Genomic DNA, 25,872 nt, shown 5'->3' on the forward strand with positions numbered 1-25,872 from the left:
GAAGCAAAATTGTAACAAACTTGATGAAGACTTTATAATGGTCCACATCAAAAAATATTAAAAAAAAAAATAAAAACAAACAGCATTGCTCCTTTCTGAGTGGGGGTAGCTAAACAGAGGATTCTAGATCACAGCCAATAACCAATCTTGTCAGAACTGCCTGGGACACACATGCACACACACACACACAAATACACATATACACACATTAGTCCTTTATTTCCTGGTAGAAGCTACTATGATTCCATTTATTAATAAAGTATTTGTTCAATCTCCCTCAAGAGTTATTCTACATCCTATTCTAACTGCCATCGATTTAAAACTCAAGCACCTCATATTATATAAAAAGAAACATGTTGAGCATTCAGTAAAAAACAGAGGGAGGGTAATTTGCTACAGATTTGCAGAATGTAAGTGATGGCAAGGGGAAGGGAAAGGTTAGGAACAAGGGGGTGTGCATTAAGGCACCTCTTCACCTCCAGTTTTCAGGCTTGCAATGGGTGAATTGGGAGAAGAATGTGGGTGCTGGCTGAAAGAATGTGTCCCAAAGAATATGCTTTGGCATACTGTTTTTCCACTTTCTCCTCACTGTTTTGTTTTGTTTTTTTTCCCCAAAAGAAAAAAACATGCCTGGGAGAAAAATACCAATGTAAGTGCTACTTGTAATTCATATAAAAGTTCACTATTGGCTTCTCTCAGCCCATGTGCCTTCAACCCCACTTGTGACTTACTGTACATCGCTGTTTAAAAGAAAAGCCTCCAACAGCACAAAGCTCCATCAGTACAGACTCCACGGCAGCAAGGAAACATTAATCCCCCAAGCTCCCACATCAAGCTCAAAAACAATGCTCCTGGCTGTCATTTTTCATTCACACCAGTCCCATATTTCTATTAAACAAGACTGTTTTTTATTGACTGCTTCCCTCACACAGCACAATAAAGGAAATGTCAGCCCACAGAGACCACATCTTGAAACACTGGGCTTAACTGTGGGGATGGAAATCAGGAAAAGAAGAGGACAAATTTCCAGGGCTCTCCCTGACTGGTACCTACCAAACCGAGAAACGATGGGGTTCCTTTCTGCTCCACAGGCTCCCTGAGCTATGACTGACTAGAAATTTACCCGTTTCCCAAGAGACTACTTAAAAAGAAAGAAATTTCACAATCTTGCACAGTCGCTCCCTTACTCCCTCATTTCCCCTACTTCTACCTCAACTTACAAGAGGACTTTTGTATACATAAAGTTTCAGGAAACAAAGCGTACAAACACTCACACACAAATAAACTCCCCGAACTAACACCAGCGTATAATTGTGTTTTGGTTGGAGCTTTTCCAGCCCTGTCACCCGCTCTGTTAGGAGTAAATGGAAACCCTTTGCTTTGGCAAAGTTAGAAACAGACAAACTCGTCTCAGTTTCAAGTTGCACAAGTTCTCCCTCATATCTCTCAGCCCCCTTAAAGCCCCCCCAACATAATAAATTCACTACTGAAAAGACAGCAGGGATAAACGAAAGAAAGAAAGAAAGAAAAAACCTATTCCCCAAATAAAGATCTTTCACTTCTCCCCAGCACGCAGCTTCCCCCTTTAGCCGGAAACACACAAAAGTTTCCAATTTTTGAAACCCCTTTTCAAGGGACCCTGGACTCTTAGGGCTCTTCCAAGGGATCCAGCTTTCGACTGTCCGGACTGCAGGCAGGCAGTGCTCTTCTAAGTACATTTCGCATTCTTGGAGTCAATACTAGGGCTGTTTCGTTCCCAGAAAGATCTAGAAAGCAGCGTTTAGTGGGCTGGCAGAGCCAGGTCTGACTCTTCCTCCCTCCCCTTTGAACGGCCGCGGCGTGAGAAGTGTATTCGGCACAGTCGCCCTGAAACCGGCAGCGAAGGCGCAGTCAGAGCGGACAAAGTGCCCATCGCTCACTTTTAAACTTGTATCTGCTCCACTACCCCGCCGCCCTACTTCCACATTCCTCCGCAGAACTTGGCGGGGGCCCCCTCAGCCAAATCCAAATCGTACCTTCCTTGGATTCTTCTGCCTCGAAGTGCATGGTGTCCGGGTAGGCGGCTGCAGGGGCGACGACCGCGGACATGTACTCGCACGAGCTGGCAGCCAAACCCAGCACACGGAAAATAAAAGGAAGCAAAGCCACTAAAATCAAAACCTCCGCGGGGCGGGAGGGCTGGTTCTGGTGCAGGGATTTTCAGGGGGAAAGTTCTGCAAGAGTGACGAATCGCGTCTCAGCTGGGCGGCGGGAGTCCGCCCCCGGGGCCGCGCGCCCCAGCCCGTCGCAGGCGGGCGACCTGGCGGCTCGTGGCCGGGCGCACGCAGGTGGGGCTGATCCGCGGAGGGGCCCGGCAGAGGGGCGCCGGCCGCCGGGACCCAGGATGGGCCAGGCCTGGGAAATCGATGTGCAGGGAAGGAAAGAAAGGCACATCTCTGCCGTTTTACATAAATCACAAGTGCAGACGCGGTCAAAGACATCCACTCCATCTTTAGGTTCCATTTTTCGACGCCCATTTCACTTTCTGTGTCTTGGGGTCTTAAACGCCCAAAATGAAGGATTTTAAAGCTGCTGGGTTTTGTACATTATTTTTTGCAGCAATGTAACGTGGATATTGGTCCATGAGGCTGGAAGGACCTGTGGCACAAACCCAGGAATGGGGCATTTTGAAGAAAGGTGGGGGTAGGGGGGAACTCCACCCCTTACCTTTGCAGAGGAAAAGCAGACCAGAAGGCTTAGTCCTTCGGTATGACCCGGATGACTTACTCAGACCTTACTCAAACCCCAACCTGGGTGCACTGCGTGCTCTGCAGTTACCCCAAAGGGCCACTCCCAGACGGAGGGGGCGCCACTCTCTTCTTCGAAGGATGAAAGCCAAAGGCGGGGGTCGGGGTGGGGGTCGGAGAGGTATTCAGGCTTTTGAAACGCTGATAGAATAGAGGCTGGAGAGTGCTTAGAGATCTCAATTCTGCCCCCTGGTCGGGTCCACCAGCTGAGAGGAAGACGTCTTAGGTTTGTGAAGCCTTAGTTTTTCCTTTGGAGAAGGGGGAACAAGAGCTGCCACCGACATAGCTGCCTTAATGGAGGAGTTTTCAGAGCACTAGTTTTATCACAGATACAAGGCACCCGGTCCTCAAGTAACATACCTGAAAGATCCATTAGGAAACTGTGAGAAAAGTTACATTCTTTTAATAAATTTATTTTCCAGCTGCTTTCCTTTCCATCATTTCCCTCGTTTTATACGGGTAAAAAAAAAAGAAGACAGGCTCTACAGTAAATTTAGTGAACAGGCTCTATAGTAAATTTAGTGAACAGGCTCTATAGTAAATACAAATTTAATGATAAGAATATACAAAAGATACAGATGTAGAGAGTCTGAATTAAGATTTAGTTCTGCCATTTATTATTTATATGACCTTGACTGAATTATTTAACTTCTCTGGGCCTCCCTTTCCTTATATGGAAAAAGAGAGTTTAAAGAGTATTAATTACTCCTCAGATTTATGCTGGGGATTAAATAAAGCAATATAAGCAAAAAGTGCTTTGAAAATCATAAACTCCTATACAGATTATTACAAACTACTGCAGCATTAAAAGTAGTTTTTTGTAAAAGATACTCTAGCGTTTTATTCCAATATTGGGTTTGAACAGGAAAAAAAAAGTGTTTATGCGAGTCGCAAGCAGTGAAGACTATTATAAATATTGATATAAGATATTAAATCACTTCCTACTGCTGAGTGATTCTATCACACCTAAGACACCCGGCAGTATTTCATCTCAATTCCCTGAAAGGACAGGACAGAATGATGAGAGGAAGACATAGCTGGTCAGAAAAGAGAAAAGAGGAGAAACATCTGGAAAGTATCAGTATTGTGGAGTCTTCCGGAAGCTGACCTCACCAGGCTGCACCCTTCTGAAATTCCCAGTTAACTGCGAGGTCCCCTGTGCCACACATCCTGAGCTGCTAAGATGCAGTAACTTAGTAACTTCATTCTGTAACTTCAGACTTATGGAGGAGACATGAAGGTCATTCTGAGACATGCTCCCTCACTAGTCAGAAGCGACCTTTCGTGTCTTGTGTAAGGAATCATTCTGAAAGTCCCCCCACCCCATCCCACACACACCATCTGTCCTTTGCCCTCCCCCATGGCAGCCCAGACTTCCACAGATGTCTGCCAGGAGCCCAGCAGCATCTCACCAGGGCTGTGAACTTCACAAAGATAGCTCCCATTCATCTATAATTGGAGTAAGATGCAACACCTTTTCAAGGTGATGATTATGCAAATTCACACAACCCAAAGTCCGGTCTCACCAGTCACGGGAAGGGCTCACTTTTACCCTCTTCCTTCAGAAAGTGCCCCCATTAAGAATGATTTATAAAAGGTCCTTCTGCAAGTCCAATTATGTTCAAACCACACAAGGTGTGTTAAAGTACATATCCTTAACGTCCGACTTGTTTTTACCCTGGGTTCACAAAAAGGTCCTCAGCTTTGCTCAGGTTAGCCAAGGAGAACAACTGCTGAATGAACAGTTCAAGCACTGCTGTGTCAACCTCTTAATCCAATTTAGAATCATTTTAGCAGCTAGGCTGATCTTTGACTTTCACTGGGGTCCTCAAGAAACCTGGCAAGAATCTTCTTTTGTATTTAAAAGTAGCCCAGCAGTCACTTTGAGGAACAATGTCCCAATCTAGCTCCAGTGCAAGGCAGGCTCGGTTTATTTTGTGAGCGTATCATGGCCTCTCTCCATCTAGTCCTATCCTCCTCCAAAACCACTCTTCTTTAGGATCCAAATTTCCAGATATTCTAAGGCTTCCCCATGTGAGAGCATCTGCGTCCTTCTCGGAAGTTTTATAGACCTGTTTTACTGTTTGGAAGCATTTATTTCTTTGTTTTGTGGTTAACTGCAAATTTATCTAAATTTCCTTAACCACCTAAAAGAGAAACCAGCTTACTGTATTAGTAAAATAGGTATGAGTTCAGAGTCTGCCTCTAATTAGCTCTTTCTGACTTCTCCCATCACTCCTCTGAACTACTGTACAATACATAACATCAGGATGTCAGTTAAAATGATGTATGTATTTTGTACATGTTCTATGAAATCATCAGAAAAATTGTCCATCGCTTTCTATGTTTATTTTTTTCATAACACTCTCTGTATAGTAGCCTAAAAATAGTAGCTTACCTACATTCATGTAGGTAAGAGCTTAGTTACTTAGTCATGTCTGACTCTCTGCAGCCCCATGGACTCCAACCAGGCTCCACCGTCCATGGAACTTTCCAGGCAAGAATACCGGAGTGGGTTGCCATTTCCTCCTCCAGGGGATCTTCCCAACCCAGGGATCGAACCCACAATTCCTATGTCTCCTGCGTTGGCAGGCGGATTCTTTACCACTAGCACACCACCTGAATTAAAATGCAGGCTAAGAATCTGAGATCCCTGGGTCAGGAAGATCTTCTGGAGGAGGAAATGGCAATCCATTCCAGTATTCTTGCCTGGGAGATCCCAGACAAGAGGAAAGAGGAGCCTGGTGGGCTACAATCCTTTGGGGTGGCAAGAGTCAGATAGAACTTAGCAGCTAAACCATCACCACCAAGATACTGGTGGTTTTTTGTTTTTTTTTTTTTTTTCTTTTCAGTCAGTCATTACCAAACATTTACATGTGTCACATGTAAAAGAACTCTGCTCACCTGGAGCTTACTGGCAAATTTTGGTAATTTTGATCACAGAGTTGGAGTTCAACCTTCCAAGTGACCTTGGTTCTAAGGAAGATATTAACACCACCTCTCAACTGAACTTTATCATAGAACAGCAGAAACATCTTCTCTTAAATTATGCATCAAGAAAGCTGTTGGAAAAATGCCTGGGCTTTGGGCCTTTTCCTTACAGCCGCCCAGATGTCTGCCAAGAACAGGGGAGGTCAGCAAGTGTTCAGACTTAGAAGACAAGCAGAATTGGGAAGAGAAGGTACAAGTCAATCAGAAGGAACCATACTCTGCTCACATTAGAGAATGTGGTAAGTTCTCTGCAGTGAAAAAGACTAAGCATGTCTGTCAATTTGTTATAGACCTATAGCTTCCAGTCCTGGAGAAGGGAATGGCTAGTATTCCAGTATTCTGGCCTAGAGAATTCCATGGACTATACAGTCCATGGGGTCGCAGAGAGTCGGACATAAATGAGTGACTTTCACTTAGAGCTTCTAGGTCTAAGAATTCCATGCCACAAAAAATGGTAATTTCATCAATATTTTTATTTCTGCCTTGCTGACAGGCTGAATATATACAAACAACATTTAAGTCAGTGGGGGGGAGGTGAAAAAGAGTTGTTTACTTAGTATAAAAAGCGGCTTTCTCCTATTTGACTTTGAAGCTTTCCTCATCTTTTCTTGTATTATTTATGCCTACACCCTTGAGAGTCTTTACAGGCTTCCATGTTCTATATATAAAGTTGGCTTTCAGTCCCTCTCCTCACTGAGGGACCTGTGTTCTTGGCCTCAGCTGGTTGTGACTACAGGCTGTGCATCCTTCTTATCCTCCTTAGACATCTTGCACTTAACCTTCCAAAAGAGGAGTGGGGCTAATTGGGTATCTCACCGGAGTCCCTGCCTAGCCCGGGTGATCTCACTCGTCATGCCTTAAGAAAGTTTGATTTACCAAAAGTGGAGACAGGGCCACTCAAATGACAATGGAAATCTCTCACGTACCTTCTCAGGAGCCCAAGCCCTGAGCCTCAAGTGGCCTCCTGCTTACGCATTGCTGGTACTGGGATGAGGCAGGGGAGGTTGGGAGGCAGGACAGAAGTGCTGTGAGTCAAGGAAGAAGGCTGAGGATGAGTGCTGACTCAAAGGATGGGGAAAGCTGCCTCCCAGGGGCCGTGCCTGGGAGTCGGAAGTTTGTTCTGGGTAAACCCTCTCTTCAGTCTTCCCTATGGCTTTTTCCGTAAATCCTCCAGGCTCACTACTGCTCTGGGTGTGAGTGGATAATTCTGAGGAAATGAGAAGTGCTGACATCTGGGGTGAGCATACATAAGGAGAAAACAGTACATCTGGGAGGCACTTGTTTCCTAGGCTCTCATTGTTTGCTTCTTTTTCTCCTAAGAAATCTTTCTTAGGAGGAAAAGTAAAAACTTTTAGAAGATGATGAAACACATACACACTCAAAATCAGGTCTGAAAATATTACCTGAAGAATTTATGACTTTGGATCTTTCTTTTGTAATACTTAGCTAGGATGCCTTGCATTTACATAGGCTTTACGCAGACTTCCCAGTTAGCTCCCTTAGATCATCATACTCATTTTACAGACATGTAATTAAAGAAAGGGAGGTTATACAATTTGCTCAAGGTCACAAAACTAAGTAATAATGTTCTTGAGACTACAATAAATGCAGACCAGGCCTCCAGTCTTCTATATCCAGACTTTCTCACTCTATTAAACTACTTGTGTAAAATTCGAGATCTTTATTTTGCAGAGGAATAATTCAAAGTTTGCTGTACTGGGAGAGTCCCAAAGAGTTTGAATTGGTCATGATTCTAGGATGGAATGCTCAGATGGTTCTGTTCACAGGCTTAGATCACAGCCTCAAATCAAAACTATCCCATTCCTGATATTCAATGCTTTAAATAAGCCATAAGTTTAATAGCGTCTATTTATTCAGCTACATGAAACTACAAATCCTTTTTTTTTAAATTAAAAGTTCAGTCAAGACCCCAACTAAACCTCCTTGGATGTAAGGCTGCCAGAATCAGGGCAAAGAAAGCCAGACTCAGTTTGGGAGACTTGGGCCTGATTACCATAAACCCAGTAAGCACTGTCTCATTGACAATAGGATTTTATTTTTCTATTCATTCTTCTATCACTTTTCTTCTAAAATTTGCAAGCCATTAACCTCTCTGAGCTTCTGTTTGCCCATCTGTAAAATGGGAATAATGCCACTTATTCCACAAAGTAGTAAATATAAAAATGAGTCATGAATGTGATGAAGCACTGAAAATTATGAAATCCCCCTAATCACTTTCATGAATAAGGCCAGATTATTTTAGGTGGTGGAGCATCCATTTGGAAGCCCTAAATACTGACTGTACAGAAGTTCCACATAGGTGTGGGCAATTTCATGTGTGTGGTCCAGCATTGGGATGTGAAAATAGAAGGCCCAACCCTCATGTACCTTGATTAATGGGGTCAACCAGGGATAACCTGAGAGGGGCTACACCAGGAAGAAGAGAGGCAGGGCTGAGACTGGACCCAAAAGGTGGTGCCACAACTGGTCTATACATCCCTGACTTACCTTCAGAAAAGGAACAGGAGGAAAAAGTGGTCAATGATCATAGTCACAGAACTGCAGACTTGGAAGTAAACTTACAGGTCACTTATTCTAATCCTCTACTGGCTGTGAAGCCATCTCCTAGATACATCACAGGCAGCAAGCCTTCATCCAGACTCTCCTTGATTACTTCTATTAACAGAGACTCGCTGCCTTAACAAAGCCCCACTTCCTCTCTAGTCATTAGAAAGTTCCTCCTTATCACGAACTGAAATTCATGTTTAAGGGCAGTGATATTCAAATTACTTCCACCCTAACCACTGCTTTTACCACTTACAGCAAGGAAATAATTTTATGATAAGATAAACAAAAATTTTCTTTTTCAGCTGCCTAATGGAGACCCCCTCATGTTGGCTAGCGATTGCAGTTGAATGCAACGTGAGACAGTTATGCAACTTTCCAGGGCTGGCCACACATCTGCTATTGATTATCATGAAGAATTCAGAAGTAAGCAGCTTTGCTTAAGGCAGCAGCAGTGACAACTTCTTTCTCTCCCGTGTGTCCACTCTACTCCAAGGAGGTAGAAAAGGCGGCTAAGACAAGGAGGGTAATGGCCCTGCTTGATCCCATCAGAGGAGTTATGAACTCTATTCGGGTTTCTGAACAACATTTGAAATCCACAAGAAAACAGAAGTAGTGCTCATATGTGGAATCTGGACCACAGACTCCTGTTCCGCTATCTGTTTGAAAGTCTAATCTACTCCAAGTTGTCATATTTGGATTTTAACAGTGAGTTTCTGACATGGGTAGAATCTCTGTCAAGTTAATATTTGTGCCAACTCATCACTGCTTAAGAGACAGAAAACACCAGGAGATGAAGCTACAGGGCTAGACAGGCTTGCCCGCTGAAAGCAGCCAAGGTTAAAACTCAGCCGGCAAACTCATCAGGAGGTAAAAACGTGAACCAAAACAGAACTTATCCAAACAGTGTTTCAGGGGGAAAGGGAAGGCTGTTTTGCAGGTAGCACTGAAAGGCATGGATTAGAAGTTTGTCCTTTTGAATGCGTCAGCTTACAAAACTTAAGTTATTCAGCTTCTCTTTAAAGAAGAGTTATACAGAAACATGTATCAATTATGATTCACAAAATTGTTAAACATCATCAAAATGAATATATCTTCTGGGAAACCAGTAACATGAACAGTATGCCTGCCTGCCTACCTAAAAAAAGTCTTATTAAGTCCATCCATTTTCTAGGACTTCCCTGGTGGCTCAGATGGTAAAGCGTCTGCCTATAATGCGGGAGACCCAGGTTCAATCCCTGGGTCAGAAAGATCTGAGCGACTTCACTTTCACTTTTCTTTATTTTCTAGTAGAAACAGAAAAGTGAAAGTGTCAAGTTCCTTAGTCGTGTCTGATTCTTTGCAACCCCATGGACTATTAGCCTGCCAGGCTCCTCCGTCCATGGGATTCTCCAGGCAAGAATACTGGAGTGGGTAGACATTCCCTTCTCCAGGGGATCTTTCTGACCCAGGGATCGAACTCAGGTCTCCTGCATTGCAGGCAGACTCTTTACCATCTGAGCTATCAAGAAGCCAAAAGCTTTAAAAAAAAAACAAAAAACACTAACTTTTTAACATTTCTTCCCTTATGGCTCAGCTGGTAAAGAATCTACCTGCAACATGGGCGACCTAGGTTTGATCCTTTGGTTGGGAAGATCCCCTGGAGGAGGGAAAGGCTACCCACTCCAGTACTCTGGCCTGGAGAATTCCACAGACTCTATAGTCCATGGGGTCACAAAGAGTCAGACAGGACTGAGTGACTTTCACTCACATACATACATACATAACTATCTCAATAGAATTTTTACTATTGAATTCAGCAAAGTCCTCTTGAATGGCATTCAACTTTCTCAATTTCAACTATGTACCATCAGCCCAAAACAGACAGACAAAGAGAGGAAGTAACAACCTAAATGGTGCATCAGTCACCAGTAAGTGATTTTATGCTGCAGAGTAAGCGTGGGATAGAGCTAGGACTTTGCTGTTCCCTCCCCGAGCCCTGTCTCTGCATTGCCTCTTACACTGTGAGCATCTTCTACATATTGATGATGAATGCTGTAGCTAAAGCTATGGATTTTTTCATGTCAAAGTGCCTCTGAAGACAAGGCAACTATCTCATCCAGTCCTAAAGAAACAGGAACCTGCTCCAATGCTAGAGGAAACACTTACAGTAAGTCCTATACTTACTGGAAGACAGTATGTTATTCTCCAATCTGGTAACTTCCTAGAAGATCTTCTGAAGTAATACTGACCCTGCACAACTTTTACATGACACATGACTCTTCTGTACTCTTAAGCAAATCAGTACCTTAGATTCTCATCTATGAGAGCGATGTGGTCTGAGTTGGTGAAAGAGTCTCACATTTTTAGCCCTGAGATCTTCAGATTGTGCCATGGTGTCTGAGAGCACTACACAAATTCACAGGGGTGTTACAGGATGCTTTAAATGTTTGAGGAAGATGTAGCATTATTCAATGTCTCTCAGACACTGCGTAAGCTACTAGTTCAAGCCAGTTCATTGCGTAATATTAGACTGTGATACATGTCTTTTGATGTCATTTCTTTGCAAAGCTAGGTTGTTGGCAGCTGCTATACTAAAAAGCAAATATTATGTGAAGCGTAACATGAAAGAAGAAATGAGGGTGGTGGATCCAATTTGATTTCAAGGTTTAAGAAGTTATGAGGTGGCCAGTTATCAATTTATTGTCTCACAGCTCTAATTCACCTTTCATTCATGTGTGCATGCTCAGTCCTGTCTGACTGTTTGCGATCCCCTGGATTGTAGCCCACCAGGCTCCTCTGTCCATGGGATTCTTCAGGTAAGAGTACTGGAGTGGGCTGCCATTTCCTCCATCAGGGGATCTTCCTGACCCTGGGATTGAACCTGCGTCTCCTGTATCTCCTCGATTGGCAGGTGGATACTTTACCACTGAGCCACCTTCCCTGCTCTGAAAAAATAAAGAAGAGACTTTAGATATTTTTTATTTTGCCAGCTGGTGCTATCCTAAGCTTTGTCACTGGAGTGCCATGGAGACACATTACAGGAAGAAGAGCTTTTGTTCCGGGTTCTGGTGAGCTCTGGCTGCGAGCTGCCACAAGCATGCATGACTTCTCCAGCCCCCAGCTCCTGTAAGGCAGGCCCCTTCTTCAACAACTGGCTCCTGCTGTACGTGGTGGTCAGCAACAACCAGCCCCCAGCAGCTTCTGCTGGCATCCCCCTTAGGAGGCTTTGTGGCAGAGCACCTTTAGTGAAAAACCTCCCCATGAGCAGATTTCCTCAGCATCCTAGAGGACGGATTTCCAGCAAGTTTCTACCTGCACAGCACTGCTGTGACTTCTCTGCCACTCAAGGAGCCAAAGCCAGCCACCTTTTCTCCAACAAGGTCTAGAGTAGAAGAGAGAGAAAGTTTGGGTTAGGTGCCCTGTTTCAGGCCCACGGGAAGGGGCTGCTTTTTATATTTGTTATTCCCTATTCTTTAGAGTTCTCTTCCTAACAGCCAGCCCTCAGCAAAATTAATATTTATTTAACATTTTTTTTCTTTCTTATTACTATTTTCAATTGTGGTAAAATGCACATCATATAAAAATACCACCATCTTGATCACTTTTTAGCTATACAGTTCAGTAGGATTAAGAACACATACATTGTTGTTCCAGTCTCACCACCATCCATCTCCAGAATGCTTTTCATCTTGAAAATGGAAACTCTGTGCTCATTAAACACTAACTCCCCATTCTCCCCTCTTCTCAGCTCTTGGCAATCATCATCCTATGTTTTCTTTCTGAATCTGACTACTCTAGGTACTTCATATGCATGGAATTACACAGTGTTTGTCTTTTTTGTGACTGGTTTATTTCACTTAGTTAATATCCTCAAGATTCATCCATGTTGGAGCAAGTGTCAGAATTTCCTTTGTTTTTAAAACTGAATGATACTCCATTGTGTGTATATACCATGATTTGTTTTTTTCCCTTCAACCATCAATGGACACTTGGATTGCTTCTACCTTTTGGTTATTGTGAATAATGCTGCTAAAAACACTGGTATACAAATGCATGCTCAAGTCCCTGCTTTCCCTCCTTCTGGGGGCACATCCAGAAGTGGAATTGTTTGGTCATAACGACAGCTCAGTAGTAAAGAATCCGCCTGCCAAACAGGAGATGCAGGTTCGATTCCTGGGTCGGGAAGATACCCTGGAGAAGGAAATGGCAACCCACTGCAGTATTCTTGCCTGGGAAATCCCATGGACAGAGGGGCCTGGCAGGCTACAGTCCATAGCATCACAAACAGTCAAGACACGACTTACCAAATAAACAAGAAGAAGATGGTAATTCTACTTTTAAGTTTTTAGGAGCTGCCATACTGTTTCACTAGCTAGCATTTCTTTATATTACTCGTTCCTACTCAAATTATCATGTGGTTTATCTCCTGATTGGATCCTGACTGAAACATGCAAGGCCCAACAGATGCACCCATTCCATCAGCAACTAACTGGTAAAGAATGAAATAAAAATATTATTTTTGAACATTTCAATTTATGTATATTTTCACATGCTTGCAAAGTTATTAGTACATGAATACTTATTAAGTTATTGGGACCCAACACGTCACAAGTGAAACTGTTAGGTACCTCTTGTGTCCCGGGAATGACAAGAAAACATCCCTGAGGCACTGTGGGTTCCACAAGTGAAGTTGTTGGGAACCTTTGCTCCCACCTATGTGTTTCTAGTTGCCCTCAACAACTGTCTGCCTGGAAGGTTCCTTAGGCTCACCTTGGAAGGATACTCATCTAGGGAGAATCCTTACACTTGAAGGCACAGACAGATCCCTTCCCTACCCCCAACATCTTGGTCTTCTTCAGAATATTGCATTTGTTCTTACTTAGACAATGGAAGCTAGAAACATGACTATCAGTGACTTATGCTGCATTGTGGCCCCTTCTTTCTTTTTTAAAAAAGTATTTATTTGTTTATTTTTGGCTGTGCTGGGTCTTCCTTGCAGCACGCAGGCTTTCTCTAGTTGTGGCGAGTGGACAGCACTCTAGCTCTAGTGCCTGGACTTCGCATTGCAGTAGCCTCTCCGGCTGCAGAGCCCGGGCCCTAGAGCACATAGGCTCAGGAGCTGTGGACCGTGGGCTTTGCTGCCCCGTGGCATGTGAGAGCTTAACATTGGCAGGTGGATTCTTAACCACTGGACCTCCGTGGAAGTCCCTCTTCTTTCCTTCTTTCTTCTTTTTTACTGTTCTCTTATTTCTCATTTCACTACGTCCCCACCATCTAAACGTTTCCTGGAGAGGCCTTTCCCTGCTCTGTTCCCACAGCTGTTAGTCTGTCATCTCGAATTAGTATTATCTAACAGACTCAAGCTGGTCTCCCTTAAATGAGACCATGGGTTGAAAATTCAAATGCCCACTGAGGCTAGAAATAGAATAATTCGTACCTGCCACAGTCCCTGCCCCATGAAGGCAGCTGAGCTAAGCAGGCTGTGAGCCAGGTACCCCAGGATACAGCTGGAACACTGACCTCTCTCTCACAAAAAGCACGGGCGATGCAAATGAATGGAAATGACACTACTAGTGGCAAAATCCTGATCACCGCCCCTAAACACAAACAGATATGAATGATTGGAAAAGTAAGTAATCATTCAGAAACTCTGACGCTTGTTTTCATTAGCTGGAAATTACTGGAAGCAAACCTTAGGACACATTGTGACATCATGTGCAGCCATGCTGTGGGAACAAGGCTGCAGGTCTACTTTTTCTGCTCTGTTAAACTTTTTTTTTTTTTTTAAACCCCAAAGCCTAGCTCAGGTCTCAATCCCTTCATAAAGCTTCAGTAGGAGCCCACAGTGAATTTAACTTTCACTGTGAACTTCTAACACAAAGTCAATGTTAGTTGTCTCTGAGGCAGATGTGTAAGCTATTTGGAACAGAAGATTGTATCTTGTGGGCTTTTTTTTTTCCTTTCTAGAGAGTAGAATATGTTGGATTCTATGAATGCACTATATAATTAATAAAACTATCATTTCATAATATTGAATTATGACAACATATAGGAATAACCCTAATTTCTCCTTATCTTAAAAGTACATTACAAGGAACTGTATACATAAATATGTTATCTTCAAAGACAGAAAACAAGAAAATTTGCATTGCATCTGGAGAACTGAGGCTGAAAATCTGCAACAATCCAAAACTCTACCAGATAAGGAGCCAAGAAGAAAATAATTCTGACATCTGCAAGCCTTCTGGTTTACAACGTGCACAGAATGGATGTGCTTCCTCTTAACATTCTCATAAACAGAGAGTGCTGAGCAAATGCAAACGGCCCCAGAAGAAGCCACTAGACTGTCGGCTTCAACTAATGGATCGTTCTTATCTTTACAGAGGCAACCTCACTAGCCCCCTGTCAAACCCACCACAGTTGTCCTTGAGCCATGAATAAGATGGATTGAACAAAATTCCACTTCAGGTGATGGAATTTCCAGGGCCAGCAAAGTACAGGCAGAAGCTGCCCACTTGCAAAGAGCAGCAGCCTTACCTTCTTCAGAGTGGGAACACTGTTTTCTTTAAGAACTAACATCCAGCACTGGGCCACCTGAATATATATACTAATAAAGCCAGATGGAAATTCCAGACACCTCTTTTACTCGAGGCATGAACTCCTCGCAGGCAATCAACATTCTATTAAGCAAGCCTCTTAGGAACAAGCTTTCCCTCAGAGGCTGTTTGCATTTACAACATGTTACACTTTCTAAGGCCAATTTGGGATCCATGGTTGCACAATATGTAATTAATTTTGTCACCTGTTTTCTCAATGGATCAAACGTGCCCATGAATGAAAGGGCAGCACCTTGGTGGTTCCAAATACCCTGTTACCTGGACCAGAGGAAGGAGAGTATATCCTCCTTGGCCATAGACCCAAATTCAGAACCAGCAATGCAGTTTAGTACCAAGCAATTTATGTGTTTAAATGAAGCTTATGTTTTAATATCATTAGCTAATAAGTGTAGTTTATTAAGCACCTACAATGTGCTAGGTATTACGCCATGCTCATGACAGAGCATATCTCTGCTCTTACTGCATCTCAGTAGGGTGAAATTTTCTAGCTCTTGAAGTGCTTCTGCATACATCATTGTTGATCCTCATAATAATCCTGTAAGGAAGGAATCTTCTGATGAAGATGTTGTTGTCGTTGTTGTTGTTCAGTTGCCAAGTCATGTCTGACTCTTTGCGACCCCACGGACTGCAGCATGCCAGGCTTCCCTGTCCTTCACCATCTCCCAGAGTCTGCCCAAGTTTATGTCCATTGAGTCAGTGATGCTATCCAACCATGAGGACACAGATCCTAGAGAAAGGAAGCAGCTGGCCCTAGGTCACTTAGCTGGGACTGAATGTGAACTGAGACTGGAAAGAGGGTCCTCTTACCTCATCCCAGGCTATTTTTCTCCATCCTAGGATATGTCTGAATGAGCAGAGCACAAATCATTATAATTCAAGGCAAATAGGCCACATGCCCCCAAAGAAGAAAGATGTAGAGAGATCAGACAGCAGAGACGATTCAGAGGTTCAGAGCCTGCCTGACTTGGAGGAAGAAGGAGCCAGACGTGAACAGCAAAGGAGAAGTCCAGAGGTGGAACAGGTGTGATAGTGGGGATGCGTCCACTCACACATCTGAGTGAGTGCGTCCACTCACACATCTGAGTCTGAGGTCCGAGAAGGACAACCGAAGTGGGGATGCGTTCTTCTATCAGACCAGTCTCCCAGATGACCAAGGCTCTTCAGGAGTGCTGCTGCTCCTTCAGACCTCAGAGCCTTTGAGGACAAAATTTCTACAACAGATTGCATAGGATCTCTCCTCTTCATGGAACAAAGGGTATGGGACATACTTTTTTTTTCCCTAAAAAATCAACTAGTGTTAATCACACTCTTCCATAATACAGACAAGAGCCTACATTTTCTCACTAAACCTTCCCTCATAAATCTGTCTTTTTTTCATTGTCTTTACACCTGGTCAACAATTCTTACCCAATTTCAAGAGACAAAAAGAAACATGTGATCAAGATTTCACATTCTTTTTAATTGCTCTACAAAGCCTGTCCCAACACACAGACCTACACACAGATGTGACATTCTGAACATAGGAGAATAATGTTTTCAGAGGTGAGAGGAGGGACACTGGGTTCTAAAATCAGTAAGATGAAATTGCAAACAGTTAAAATGATCTTGAAAATTTTTTAAATAACCTGGAAAGTACAATACTATCTACATAATACTTATCAGTTCCTCTCTTAGTCTGTGTTTCTCTACTGTTGCCAATCAGACATTAAGTTCTTCCTTCATGCTGATGATAAAATCATCACAACCGACTTGCCTGGTTTCCTGAAAAACGTGTTTCCCATTCTGCTGGTGATCAGAATCCTTAAAACTCATTCTTTTCACTGGTTTCAACAACAGGTGGCCATGACTTGTTCATTATAAGCAACACAGAGAGTTGCTGCCTGGTCATGAGTGGTTAAATGGGAATGGTAAGGATTTCCTGACACCTCTCTTCTTCTTTAGGGTCAGATGCCACATTTTATTGACAGCATCTAACAACTCCTCAACATCTTCTAATTGGAGGTCCAGGGACATAGGAAGAACCAAAGGGTGATAAAGAAAATCAGGGGCTCATCATCTATTCTAGAGGAAGCTGAAGTCTTTGCTGTTCAGACGTCATCTTCATTTCTGTAGTTCTTCATGCTGCAAATATTTATTGAGCACCTACCATGTTTAGATATAAGGCAAAGCCCACAGTACAGTGGGGAGGGGAGTACAGAGGGGAGGACACTAATTAAAATACAGTAGGACAAGTGAATAGCACAAAAGTATGGGTGCTATGAAGACTCAAAGGACAAATACCTAAATTGGACCTGGAGGAGGGAGTCATTAAGGAAGGCTTCCTGAGAGAAGAGATTTCTAAACTAAGATCTGAAGGTCAAAGAAATAGCCAAAGAAAAGGAGGTTAAGAGAGAGAAGGAGGAAGAGCCCCAGGTAGAGCTAACAGCATGTGTAATGGCCTACAGAGGCAAGAACAAAGGGTCAGAAAGGAAGGTTAAAGAGAAGACCAATGGATATGATAATCATTTGGCCACTGGGATCTTTGAGAAAGACTATTTAGTAACAGAACTAGAGATAAAAGCCAAATTGCAAGGACTTACAGAATAAACTGGTGTTAAGGTAGGAGAGAGGCTTCCCAGGTGGTGCTAGTGGTAAAGAACCCACCTGTCAATGTAGCAGACATAAGAGATGCAGGTTTGATCCCTGGGTCGGGAAGATCCCCTGGAGGAGGGCATGGCAACTTACTCCAGTATTCTTGCCTGGAGAATCCCATGGACAGAGGAGACTGGTGGGCTAAAGTCCACAGGGTCACAAAGAGTCAGACACAACTGAAGTGACTTAGCATGCATGCACACATGTAGGTTAGTAGAGAAAGGATTGGTGGACTATTCACTTATGGAATCCCACTGAAAAGAGTAAGTTGAGAGAGTACTCTGAGGAGAAAACACTATCAGAAGAACACAGTTTTAGCACAACTTGATTTCAGTGGTTTTGCTGAAGAAATATTTAAAGTCACATAGTCTCCCGCTATGGCCAACACCAGACACAGGGAAGCAGCGTGCCATCGATCTCTTACAAAAACACATCTGCAATAATGTGCATGGACTCTCACACAAGTTTCAATTATTCAGATAAAAAAGAATAAAGTCAAACCCCCCTCTCCAGGCTCAGTGGCTGATGCTAGCCCAGCAGGTCTTACCTGAAGCAGGGCAACATAAAATGTTACCTCTAAGGCGCCTGGGAGGCTCCCAAGCCCCAAATTATGTTCTTAGCATTACAGGAAACACTCTCATTAGAGAGGCGGTACTTTGCACTAAACTTTGCCCTGTTTTGTGTCCTACCATTCAAGTTCTTTTAAAAATACAAACATCCCTTAGAGGAGAGCCCTGTGGATGACCAATATCTAAAAGTAAATGAAGGACTTTCCTGGTGGTCCAGTGGTTAATACTCCGTGCTTCCACTGCAGGAGGCATGGCTTTGATCCCTGGTCAGGGAAGTTCTGCATGCTGCATGGTGTGGCCAAAAAAAAAAAAGTAAATGAATTCACCAATTTCTTTGTTCCTTCACAGGGCATCCCAGGTGGTAGCAGGAATGCAGAAATTAAGAGTGTGGGGAGGCTTGGAGCGTTGGGAAAAGAGTGAATGTAAGCTGATCCCACCCCCAACTCCACCCAGCTCACTAACCTCCTGCCTGCCTCATACCAGAAAAAGGCAAAGAGGAGTAAAACCCAGCAGACAACTTGCCAGACAGGTGTATGACTTTCAAATGCCTTTAGTGATACAAATTCTTCTAATGAGGTAAAATATTCAGAATTGTTTTGACTGAGATTTCCACCTCTGCTTCTCTAAATTGATTCAGTCTCCCAAGGCTATTGAGCGAAAGAAATTCTTTTTATTGAGGACATGGTTTCTTTTGGAGTATATGCAATTTGCGGGTAAAAATCATGGTGGCCCACTTTACTCCAATGACAGTTTTCTAATTTAAGGTAAAAAGGTAAAGTCTACTACAAAAACAAAAATACACAAGGCTCACATCAAGAAAATCTGGCCCCTCTGAAGCTCAGCAAACCTATCAATGACAGTGGAAGCTAGGTGGCCTATAGCCCAAGAATCACAAACTGGTAGCCTTAGGACTGAATCCAACTCACAGTTTTCTTGGGTCACGTAAGTTTTTTATCTGAACTTTAATGTCTTTAGGTAAGAACTGTTCTCTGCAAGTCTGCCACAGGCCTCAAGATTTCCAACTGTTCATATAAAGCACGGTGTGTGCGTGTGTGAAAGTGAAAGTAGCTCAGTAGTGCTTGACTCTTTGCAACCCCATATAGTCCATGGAATTCTCCAGGCTGGAATGCTGGACTGGATAGCCTTTCCCTTCTCCAGGGGATCTTCCTAACCCAGGGATCAAACTCAGGTCTCCCACACGGCAGGTGGATTCTTTACCAGCTAAGTGTATGCGTACTAAGTCGCTTTAGTCATGTCCGACACTGTGAGACCCCATGGACTATAGCCCACCAGGATCCTCTGTCCGTGGGATTCTCCAGGCAAGAATACTGGAGTGGCTTGCCATGTCCTTCTCCAGGAGATCTTCCCCACCCAGGGATCGAATCTGTGTCTCATAGTCTCCTGCATTTAGCACTAATGCCTGGGAAGACCACATAAAGAACCACTTACACGTTTATATTTCTTGCTTAGTTCTTGTAGACATTTGAGTTTGGGACCACTGGTTTATACAGACTGATGTTAAAAACAAACTACCTGTCCTACTAAGGCAGGGCTCAGGGCTTAACATTTCAGAGCAGAGCATGCAGGGGTTATTGAGTAACAGGATCACTAAAAATCAATAAACCACAAAAGTGTGCAGCACCCCTTGCAATCAGACTCTTAACAAAACAGGAGACTGGAACACCAGTGGGATTCACTCATCCTAGGATAAGCCACGGGCCCATGGCTTTGAAACCACTTTAGAACAGAAGCATCTGCCACCAGTCACCATCTGTTCTTACTGCTCCCACAAGATCCCTGACATCTGGATGTCCCAGAACACAAGCCTGGCAGCCAAAACACAAGCCTGGCTTGGCACAGGAAACAATCACACTATTCAGTGAGCTGTGGCTATACCGCAGCATCTGTAGGATCCAACGAACAACACTCAATTTGGAGCAATTCACACCCGGCGCTCAGCCAGTCGAGCCACTTGGTGGCTATTTAAGACATTTATCACAAGTAATACAGAAACTCTGCCATCCCTTGTCTGTCTGCAAGTGCAGGCAAAGAGGAGTTAGGTCCTCATCCCTAAACTCACCTCAGTTCCACACGGCACTTCCCAGGCATAGAATCCAAGAATCAGAAAGCTAGTGCTCAAAGAAGCCTTTGAGGGCCTCTCAATCTCCTCATTCCTCCAACTTCTTCACAAATGAGAAATTAGGTCCAGTAAGTTGATAGGACTAGTCCAAAGGCTCATCACACAAGCATCTTAAAAAGGACTAGAACGCAGAACTCTGAGACCTCCACCGTGGGGGTGTCCTCTCTGTGACCAGCCCCTCGAGGCAGCCTCCGTGTCCTTCTGCAGCCCAGCCCAGGGTTCCTGGACTCGATTTTGGTGACCCATGTGGGCAGCCTAGTTGGAGGTCATCACTAGGGTTTGGGTCAAAGCTCTCTGGTAATAAAGGGGTTCCCCTGCTTTGATAGGCCCTCGGTACATAGAATCCCTTGGGGATATGGCAGGGAATACTGGCTGGTTGGGGACTGGAATGCTATACCCTAGCCACAGAGCTCATCTACAAAGACAAGCTGGTATCTCTTTTATTCCAACTTACTCATCACAAAAGTGGTGTTTTCTATATATCCCCATGACTTTCACTCTCTCAAGAGCCCTCTGAACATTGCCCCAGCCCCATAACCTGCCCTAGACAGCCATTCTCCTGGAGCTCTCATCTAGAGTAAACTAAATGAAACTCCTTATAACCAATTGTCCTGTTTTGTTTACTTGAGTGTAGCTTCAAAGTCTTTACATTATCCAGAGTCCAGCAATATTAATTAAAATAGATAAAATAATCAAATATGACAATTAAGCTCCTATTTGAAAAGTGTAGGGTATTCTTTACAGGAATAGATGGATTTATTACACTGCTTTTTTTAAAGTATTAATGTATTTATTCAAACACATGTATTGACACATGGTTTATGGTGGCAAGAGAATATGCCTAAGGAGGAACAGATGAACAAAATATCCATCATGAAATATCAAGCAGCTTTTTAAAAGATGGTAACAACAGCAAGTAACTTTGAGGGTCATTCCATGAAACATTTTCATTGGCGTGTACATGATGCACAAAAGTGTATTACACTGATTTAAAAAAAATTTATATTGGACTCCAGTGTCCTGTGGGGGCCTGTAATTACTATAGATTGAAGGGTTGCCTGTAATTAGTTTTCTCTGTTCTTATTCTCACTGCTCAGGTCTAGTGGTGAGATCTTCCCTCTCGGACGGGCAGAGCTGTTACGGTTCATGGAGTCTGTCTGCATCCTTGTTCTCCCTGAGGGCATATATCTCATTTGTCATTGGGGGAAGAGGTTGGTAAGCCAATACACAGGGCTCCACTTGCTGTATTAGACCATAGTCAGTCACCAAATAAGAAGCAACGGGGAATAAAGAAAAAACACAGTGAAAGGAAGCCCGTGTAGGAGACACTGTGGCTGACTCGCCGTTACTTCCATCCCTCCATCCTTGTGGAGCAGCATGCTGTTTCAGGGAGAAACTGACCCCAGCCCCCAGCTCTCAGGTTCAGCCCTGACCATTTCCACCCAGTCTAGTAATCCCATCCCCCTCACCACAAAAAGACTGGTTTAGGCAACCCAAGCCTAAACCAATCAACACAGCACATTTCTTAGTTGATAAACTGGTTTAAGATCGGGCACCTGGCTCAGTTTGGGTCAGTGAGACATCACACATATGCTGGGGGCTTCTGGGAAAGGTCACCCTGATAGAATTTCCAAAAGCCAGTTCTGGGCGAGTGGATTGTGGGCACGCAGTTAGGATTGCTGCGGACATTTAACCAGCATGAGAGAAGTCAGCTGAGGATGAGACCCAACCACAGGAGGCAGATTGGGGAAAAACATAGTGGGTTCTAGACATCACAGGACTACTAAATCAAATCTCATTCCAGTTATGTAGCTAGTAAAAACTCCACTTTGTTATGAGCCAGTCTAAACTAGGGTTTCTTTTTTGCACAAGAAGAACCATAATGCATATAAAATTCTGGGCAGTAAATGAGGAGCATGCTCATTGACAGACAACACACACAAGTGAACATATGAAATTACCATGTTTGGCAAAAAGAGACAAAGTGAAAGAGAAAGTACTATGGAAACAAATATAAATGCAAAATAAGATGGTGCTATAAATTTCACACTACCTATAATGGGAGCTTCGTTTTAGAAGGAAAGAAATGAAAGAAGGGGGACAGAGTTAGGGATGAATTAGTTCCCTCCACAAGATGGCACAACCTTACGTTCTATGCACAAGATACAGGCCACGTATGATGAAAGGACACAAGATGACGCAGACAACAGCACAAAGCCATTCTCCTCTAGACTTAGCACTAGCCCAACCTTCATCAGAAAGTGCGATTAGAGGACTTGGCCTGCGTCCAGAGGACAACTGTCATGAGATCTAAAGGAAACAGAAGAAGAGGGAGGGGAAAGGTTTGAATTAGCTCATAGCAAAGCAAGAATGTTGGGCAAAATTAGTTCAACTCAGACTGTATTTGATGATAACCATTCACTCTCTTCAGCTGGTAATCCTGTTTTCAAATTCCTTTTAAGTACCATGATATTCACTCTTACTAACTTTAATGGTGAGCAGTGATACTGAGAACTGGGATCAAACACTTGGGAATACAGAAATCGTTTCTTAACTCTATCCAATTACTTAGAAATGAATATAGGGAAGCTTTACAAGATTGTAGATTCTTGAGTTTAACCACTGGGAAAATCTGAAGGATTTCTCTCTACACTCAGGCATTTTTAGCAGAGGACTCTTCTGAGTTAAGAGGCCTGATCCTTTCTTGTGTTTGCTGTGGGTCCTCTATAGGCAGGTAGTTCATGCTGTGGGAACAACCAAACACTTGCCGGAGGAGCCAGCAGCACTTGGCTTCCTCATAGACCACTGCACTTGGAAGTCTGGGCCTATGTGTGCCTGTGCACCCCACCTGGGCAGGCAGGGGCGTTAGGAGGCAGGCTCCCATCCCGACTTTGGCAGTATGATGCTGGATCGCCACGGATACCTGATTTGATTTCTTGGTCCTAAATTTCATCTATAAAATGAAAATATTAGACTAAATCAAGCAGCTTCTCATCTTATGCCTAGTGAAAGTCAAATTCATTATAATTGTCCACAGAGTGCTGAGTGCTAAGTTGGTTCAGTCATGTCCAACTCTTTGTGACCCTATGGACTGAAGCCTACCAGGCTCCTTTGTCCATGGGATTCTCCAGGCAAGAATACTGGAGTGGGTTGCCATGCCCTCCTCCAGAGGATCTCCCTGATCCAACCAGCATCTCCTGCTTTGGTAGGCAGACTGTTCACCACTAGCACCACCTGGGAAGCCCCTAATTGTCCACAACATGCCACCGAATCTGGCCCTTCACCATCTCTCTGTCTTCTCTCTTGTCCTTTTCCTTATCAGCACTCTAGCTGTTTCTGGAATACTGTGCCCACTGCCCATTAGGACCTCTGCATGTGCTTGCCCTCTCTCTGGGATACTCTTCCCCAGGATATTCACCCATAAGTCTTCCTCACAACTTTCAAGTGAGTCTAATATCACATTCTCTGTGATGACACACAATTGCAAATCCTACACACACCCCCAATCTTTATCCTCCTATTCAGCTTAATTTTTTTTTCTTCCTTAGCACTTAATAGTATCCCACCTACTATGTATTTAACTTATTTATCTTACTGTCTGTCTCTCCCAGGAGAATGTCTGTTCTCCAAGGGCAGGGATTTCTCTCTGCTTCGTTTACTGGTGTATGCCTGGTACCTGGAAGGGTCCCTGATGCAGAAAAGAAATTTAGTGAGTTTTCTGAACAGATGGCTGGAAGGGAGGGAGGGGAGGAGGAGTACAGCTGTGCGCCAGCTCTGAGGTCTGTGGGCTGTGGTGTCTGCCATCAGAGGGCTCTCCTCTGTCGCCCTGTACATGAAACAACAAGCAGCCCAGAGCTGCATGGGCGCGCTTTCACTCAGCTGGAGACCCTCTCAAGTGCTGCTTCCTGCATGTCCCATGCTCTGAGCTGAAGGGCCGTGGACACCACTCTCCGCAGGACCACAGCCTCCGCCGTATCATGTATAAAGCAGATAGCTAATGAGAACCTAGTGTGTAGTACAAGGAACGCTCCTCAGTGCTCTGTGGTGACCTAGACGGGAAGGAAATCCAAAAACGAGGGGATAAATGTGTATGGTATGTATGGCTGCTTCACTTCGCTGTACTTGTGCTTCGTGTACAATAACACGACATTGTAAAGCAACTCGACTGCTGTGAAAATTAATTTTAAAAAGAGATCACAGCGTTCAAACGTTGTCTATGGGAAATTCTTTATATTGGCACTCAGCTCCATGTTCTAGAGTCAAAACTAATACCGTTTGAGGGAGCGTACTGGTATCCATCTCCTTCCTCGAATTTTTCACCTAAAATCCCCAGGGGGAAGAAAAATGAGCTTCTCTGCGGTCAAGAAATCACCTTGCTAATTTAACCGGCAGTGAGGAGAGGCAGTAATTTCAGCCAGTTCCACTAGATGGCAGCGTGGTCTGGGGTGCTGGTATCCAACGCTGACATTTACCAGCCACATGGGCTACAGAAGCTCCCACACATCCCCTCCTGTCCTCTTCCACACTTATCTCCTTGCCGCCTCTTCACTTTTTAGCCTGGCTATTTTCAACCAGTAATTTACAATCTTCTCCTAAATGGTTCATGCTTAATCATGAATGCATTTAGCTCCAGCCTTGGAATCGTTACGTCTGCTTCTTTATGCCAAAGTATTAATATATTATGTAGCCCAACTTCCCCCTCTAAAAAAAAAAAAAAAACCCCTCACTTCTCCCACAAAACTTTCCCAACCAAGCCTGGCTCTGATTCCAACTGTATATATGCACTGTGATATAGTCAGACACATAACCATTTTTATATACTGGATAGAATGTGTGTATATACATATATAAAGTTGACAGAGAATCACATGCACAGCTCTGGGCATCTGGAAGGCAAATGTACATTTGACATATATGATCTGCAGGTGACCACACTCCATATAACAGGGGTAGTCATGGCTCTATGAAATAGCATGGCTGCCAGAGGTTCAATTCATGGGTCAAGAAACTAGATATATTAACATTCATCTATGTCTTCCAAGTTTGAATTCCTTCCTAGTATTCAATTTAAGGTCTAGAAAGTCTTCTGAGCCAAAAAATTTCAGATAAACCTCAACAAAATATGATGTATAGACTTGAACAAGAGTGTGTAAATACCAACATAACTTTTAAAGCTATTTTGAAATGTTCTCTGTATTTCAATCTTTAAAAACTTTTCCAATCTACCAGAAAAATAAAATGAAGTCTACTTGTAGAAGTATTAAGTAAGGCTAAAAACAAGCCTAAGGTGTATTTTAAAGAACAAAAGGCCTTGTTTGTGAGTTCCAGTTGCTTACTGGCTGTTAGAGGAAATGGCAGTGTCAATATTCTGCCAAACCCCTACATAATGGGAGAACACAAATAAACACCATTGGGTTTGCAGGTCTCTGCAAGGTGTTCCTGCCAGTATCAGATGACTGGGATCCAGAGACGTCTGAGAGTCAGCAAACACACAGAAACGGTGAGAAGGAGAAACTTCATGTGCAAAAGTTCTCCATCGGTTCAGAGCCCCATTTCTAAAGCATTTCAATCCTTCATCCGTTTAGAGATGA

At 43.5% G+C, this 25,872-nt stretch overlaps 1 protein-coding gene across 5 annotated transcripts in view; it reads right to left on the reverse strand.

Annotated features, from left to right (window-relative positions):
* Positions 1 to 25,872, reverse strand: part of TNFAIP8 (TNF alpha induced protein 8) — a 139,917-nt gene that overhangs the window by 43,197 nt on the left and 70,848 nt on the right. The window contains exon 3 of one of the 5 annotated variants that reach the window (XM_061150935.1): positions 11,637 to 11,706. The exons of 3 other annotated variants lie outside the window; for them this stretch is intronic. Coding sequence is in view for 1 of the 2 variants with exons in the window: in XM_061150931.1 (XP_061006914.1) it covers positions 2,016 to 2,088 (73 nt within the window). In the remaining variant the exon portion in view is untranslated. Of the gene's footprint in view, positions 1 to 2,015; positions 2,192 to 11,636; positions 11,707 to 25,872 lie in introns of those variants that run through there. One more of the 5 variants, XM_061150931.1, reaches the window with a different exon arrangement.

Source organism: Dama dama, chromosome 9, assembly GCF_033118175.1.
Source record: "Dama dama isolate Ldn47 chromosome 9, ASM3311817v1, whole genome shotgun sequence".
NCBI classification, from domain to species: Eukaryota; Metazoa; Chordata; class Mammalia; order Artiodactyla; family Cervidae; genus Dama; species Dama dama.